Raw genomic sequence first — 5185 nt, forward strand, 5'->3', positions numbered from 1 at the left:
GAGTGAAGAACAGCAGGGAGCGTAAACTTAGAGAGGCTTCTTCACTAAATGGGGTCTTAAACCAGGCATGGATTTTCACATGCTGAGATTATACAGAATTTGCAGAAACCATACAAAATGCTTTTCTAAACAATGTTCCACCTGGGCATTGGACACCAAACAACCAAGCATATGTAAACTGTGGTAAAGAAACACTGTACTCGTCTGCATTGCAGTAATAAACCTTATTTTTCTGCATTGTAATAAGAAGATTATGATTTGTTACCCATTGTGTTTCCATGAGCATTGTAAAACAGGATTTCAGTTTAGCAGTCTGAAAGCTGGGTTTTCTTTTCTGATTTTCAAATAGTGAAGGTTGTTTTCTTGATTGCTGATCTCTGAGGCTCACAGTGAAATAGAAACAGGCTCTTTCCTCTCTCCCTGCTCCAAGTCTACGTTCTGGAACAACTGGGAGCATTTCATAACTCTTATTTAAACTTAGGTATTATTTCATCAAGATCCAGTATCTAGATTAGGATAATGCTGTGGGGTATTTTAGACTCCACACTGGAATGCTGCCTTTCTGACTGAGAGACAATTCATTGTATAAAGTTTGGAGCAACTTAAAAGGGAAACCTGAGCACAGAGATCAAGATGTACTGTATTTGGGGAGAGTACAGTGGAGCTTCAGTTCCTACATTCATGATGGGAAGTAGAGTGGCTTCATTGCTTGGAGTGAAGGAAGTGCCCGCATTAGGAGTTCCCTGCTTTGGTCAGGAGACCCCAGCTGATAATTAGAGACTTCACAGGTAAGGGGTGAGCACTGTGGGGCTGCTGGTCCCCATGGGATGGTGCTTGGGATGTATCTATTGAACACGGCTGCCATGAAATTACACCAGCTCCTGCTGACAAACTAGCTGCAAACCTCGCAGTTTGTGTCTCTGCCTAAAAACTGTAGTTTCTGATTTCTGTTTTTGTGTATGGCTTTCAAGAGTTTATAGTCAAACATGGATTTGGTTCTGGAGCCTCCAAGACAGTACTTCACTTGTTTGCTTTATTGTGGGGCTTTTTTGTTTTGTTTTGTCTAGGATTGCATAGAGTAACCAGCCATTTGCATGCGAGATAGTGTATATGAGGAAAGGTGCATTTCTTGGTTCATTGTCTGCAGCAGGACTTATGCTTGCATAGAAACACTTGGTTTTCTCTTAGGGAGGCAGGGTTTGTTGCTGTGTTAGTCTGCCAGGCTCTCACTGAAGCTCTGTTTTCAGATAAAGTGGTAGCCCTTTATTCTTGTTTGCAGATGTTAGAATTATATGTTGCTAATGGGACTTTACACAATGATTTATATGAACACAAAGATGTCATTAAATTAACCAGACAGAGCCAAAGTGCAAACAGTAAAGAATAACAAAGCTTAAGATAGAATCTATTACATCAATAATAATAATAGTAGTACCTTTCAATGTATTTATTAATTTTTTTATTGATGTCAGGGCTTCTAATACATTTTTTCATTCATTAATTGATGAAAAGAGGCATCATCTTACACACAGTTCACTGCCGCCATCCAAAAAGCTCAGCACACAAGCCAAGCAGCAGTAGCAGAAACCATGAAGTGTAGCATTATAGGATATCATTAACTCTGTGTGTAAGCAGGAACTAACAACTCTTGCAAATGTAAATACTCAACCTCCTCATTGTGAAGAGACTGGAAAGCAGGAAGGTGGATATAAGAGACATACCTGAATGCAGCTCAAGGTGAGTCCTCCCCTGAGAAATTATGTGTATTCATAATACAAATTTAGCTAATGTGAAATAAAGCCCTAGGGATGCCAAAGCAGCTCATGACTTCCACCTATGTAGCAAAAAGCTGTTTAAGTTTCCCAGCCAACAAGCTAGGAAAAATCTTTAATAGCTGTTAAAGCAGAAGTTAGAATTGGGAACGTTTCAGAAACGGTGTGACATGTGGATAAGGTAACATAGCAGCTTGCTGCAGGGAGGAGAATACCTCCTCCCTGTTTGTCTTCCTGCCTTCCCCCCACCTGCCTCCAGCTTGGTCCAGTATCTCTCCCTTTGGTACACCTGCCCAACTCATTACAATCAAGTTAAGGACAGGAAGGTGCAGGATGGCTCTTTTCCAGCAGCACTAGGTTGTTACATTAGCTCCCCTTGTTTCAGGAAACTACATTCTTGGTCTTTTTCTCCTGCTGACACTGGGTAACTTAGCAATATTGTCCTGCCATGCCTTCCTTCAGAATACATGGGAAGTGAGCTGCAGGGCTCTGCAGGATTTCACTGAGCTCTGGATAAAGGCAGCAGAGATCAACCTAAAAGGTGCTGCCATGTGTCTTCCTAGAGAGGTTGGTATTTCTTCAGGATCAAGAGAAGTTGTGGTCCTGCTGTTGTCAGCATGGATTCTTTAAATTAACTGATGATGCTTTCCATGGGGGTATATATGTATTGCTGCTCTGATATAGCTGCTAAGCAGTTCAAGCTAAGCAAGTCTATATAAGAAGCCCCCAGAGGAATCTTGCACATCTTGCTGCATGATGAAGTGTGTCAGTACTTCATGGTACAACAGTGAGGTGGAAACATGGAGAATGTGCTCCTCTGGACTGCCAGACTCCCTTTCTGCTCCACTAGATTTCATACACATTTGTCAGCTTATTTAAACAGGAAGAGCAAACTTCTGTCTTTACAAGCTTGTTCTGCTCAAATGTCTGCATAGAATGGGATTTTCTTCTCTTCTTTGCAGACTCAACCCCAAGATAAACCATCCTTTTCCTGCCTAGACACTGCCAGGAGCCCACAGGAGCCCTGGTGCAGAGTTCTCAGAGCTCACTAGCAAGTCTTGTAATCCCAAACCATGTGTTTTGGTAGACAAGAGTAAGTTTTTGGAGGGACCTATTAAATATATGAAGGTTACTCAAGTAAAGAGAGATTCTAGTAGTTAGCTTAGACTAGATACTGAGCCGTAAATGGCCCTAGTTTAGTGAGATGTACCTTCACTAACCTGTATTCTCCTAAAATGCAAGTGCACAGTTTATCTGTGCCTTCTGTCGTGTAAATCCCATCAGTTATGATTGTTTTTCTCTTGGGTACAAAGTGATGAACTGATTGATTCAGCAACAACTTTCAGATTTTTTTACAGTAGTTTAGCGATATGTGAGTATTCTTCATTAGCTGATTGTTGGGCAGGGCTGGGAATGAGTTGCTGAATGACATGCAAGATATGTCTGAAAAAAAAGCTCTTCTTACAATTCAAGGATGCTGGAGAGGGACTCTTCATCAGGGACTGTAGCGATAGGACAAGGGGTGATGGGTTCAAACTGAAACGGGAAGTTCAGGTTGGATCTAAGGAAGAAGTTCTTCCCTGTGAGGGTGCTGAGGCGCTGGCACAGGGTGCCCAGAGAAGCTGTGGCTGCCCCATCCCTGGCAGTGTTCAAGGCCAGGTTGGACACAGGGGCTTGGAGCAACCTGCTCTAGTGTGAGGTGTCCCTGCCCATGGCAGGGGGTTGGAACTGGATGATCTGTAAGGTCTTTTCCAACCTAAACCAGTCTGTAATTCTGTGATTCTGATAAATACGGATTTTCAGTTAAAAGGGTGAAATGACACCAGGCTTCTACGTATATGCATACTTAAAGAATATCATATTATAAAACTAAAGTAGAAACACACTGATGTGAAATCTTGATCTTACTCAGAACAGCTTCAAAGCTCATTTGGCAGAAAAAGCTTTTAATTCTGCAAAAGCTGATTGGGAAAAGAATAAATTTCAGCATGAGCTGTGGTTCCCCTTCTATTGTAGGTAGTCATGTACTTTCCAATCCTGATTTCCTAAAAGGCAGTCGTGTAATTGACTCACAGATAACTGCAGACAGAAATTGTCCAGAAAGCTGTGAAAGTGCTGGGTACTACAGTATGATTTACTGTATGAGAGACTGACATCACCAATACGATGTGTTAATGCAGTAAGAGCAGTTTGGTGGGGAGGGTTTGTGAGGGAGCTGGCAGAGTTAACGTTTCCTGTGAGAGGTAATTGGTCTATCCATAAATACTGCTGCTGTGGCCCTTTTGCAAGGCAAATCCCCTCTTTATGTATTTCCAAATGAATGGAAGAGAACACAGCATTTAGTCTCTCCAGCAGTGTCTGGTCCTGTCACAGTAGGAAAGCGTAAGGCAAATAGGAATCATTTCCTAACTGAGAATTGTTCCAAATCATCCTGTTAGACCCGCTGAGATGTGCCTACCACTTCTGGTCCCAGGCTGCATTCTTCATTGCCTCCTTCTGCGTGGTTTGGTGATGATTATGTTCCATTTCAAAGAACTCAGCACTTTTAAAACGACCTATTTGCAGCTTATTTTGTGGACTTGACTGAAAACACTCTACGAACTGTGTAATGATTCAAAACTTTCTCTTAGCTGCCAACAGGGAGAGAATAATGTTTCCAGGAGGCAGTTAATGCTGCAGGTGCTCTGGGAGATGCCTGGCTCTCTCCACGGATTGTAGCGGAAATTAGGTCCTATCAGATAGCACAGATTCAGAAAACGAATTGGTGTGTGGACATGAGGTTTTGGACCAACCATGGGATATTTCCAGATTTCCTGCAAGGGCTGACAAAAATACCCCCCTTTGCACGTTATTCAATGTTGGGCAGGCACCCTGCAAAACAGACTTGCACAAAGATTGTAGTTTTGTTCTGTTCAGCCTCCAAAGTCAGGAATGCGTGGTCGAGTCTGTAACACCCACTGTACTTAACTGAGCCTCCGAGTACTTCCCACCTACATCCAAGAGCAGGGAAATAAAGTGCTCTAAAAGATAGAACTTGTTCCAAGGAGGTTGGTGTTTGGAAAACAGTCATTGCTGTAGAGATCTACCTATGTTTATAATCACTGGGGAAGCTGAAAATCATCAAGCATCATCATGTAATAAGAAAGACTTTTCAAAACGTGTTTCCAGTAGTCTTCAAGAAAAACACAGACAATGCTCAAGCCACGCGGTCAGGGAACTTGAGCACAGCTTTCAGCTGAAAGCTGGACACAACTGCCAGGTCACACGTTACTTCATGCCCAAACTACACTTTCTTTATCTGCACCGTGCAAAGCTGGGAATGGGAAATGCCATTTAGGCATATTTGGTTAGTTGCACACAGATGCGTAATGATTGTGATAGTTCCTTTTTACAGAATATAAAAGTAAGCCGGA

The 5185-nt window shown here is 42.3% G+C and overlaps 1 protein-coding gene across 1 annotated transcript in view; it reads left to right on the forward strand.

The window, feature by feature from the left end:
- The window catches only part of MYRIP (myosin VIIA and Rab interacting protein), a 50952-nt gene that overhangs the window by 24497 nt on the left and 21270 nt on the right, over positions 1-5185 (forward strand). Inside the window, exon 9 of the mRNA XM_010011472.1 lies at positions 1555-1594. Within this exon, the coding sequence (XP_010009774.1) occupies positions 1555-1594 (40 nt within the window). The remainder of the gene's footprint in view (positions 1-1554; positions 1595-5185) is intronic.

The sequence above is a fragment of the Nestor notabilis genome, unplaced genomic scaffold (genome assembly GCF_000696875.1).
Source record: "Nestor notabilis isolate BGI_N333 unplaced genomic scaffold, ASM69687v1 scaffold143, whole genome shotgun sequence".
In the NCBI taxonomy this organism is placed as follows: domain Eukaryota; kingdom Metazoa; phylum Chordata; class Aves; order Psittaciformes; family Psittacidae; genus Nestor; species Nestor notabilis.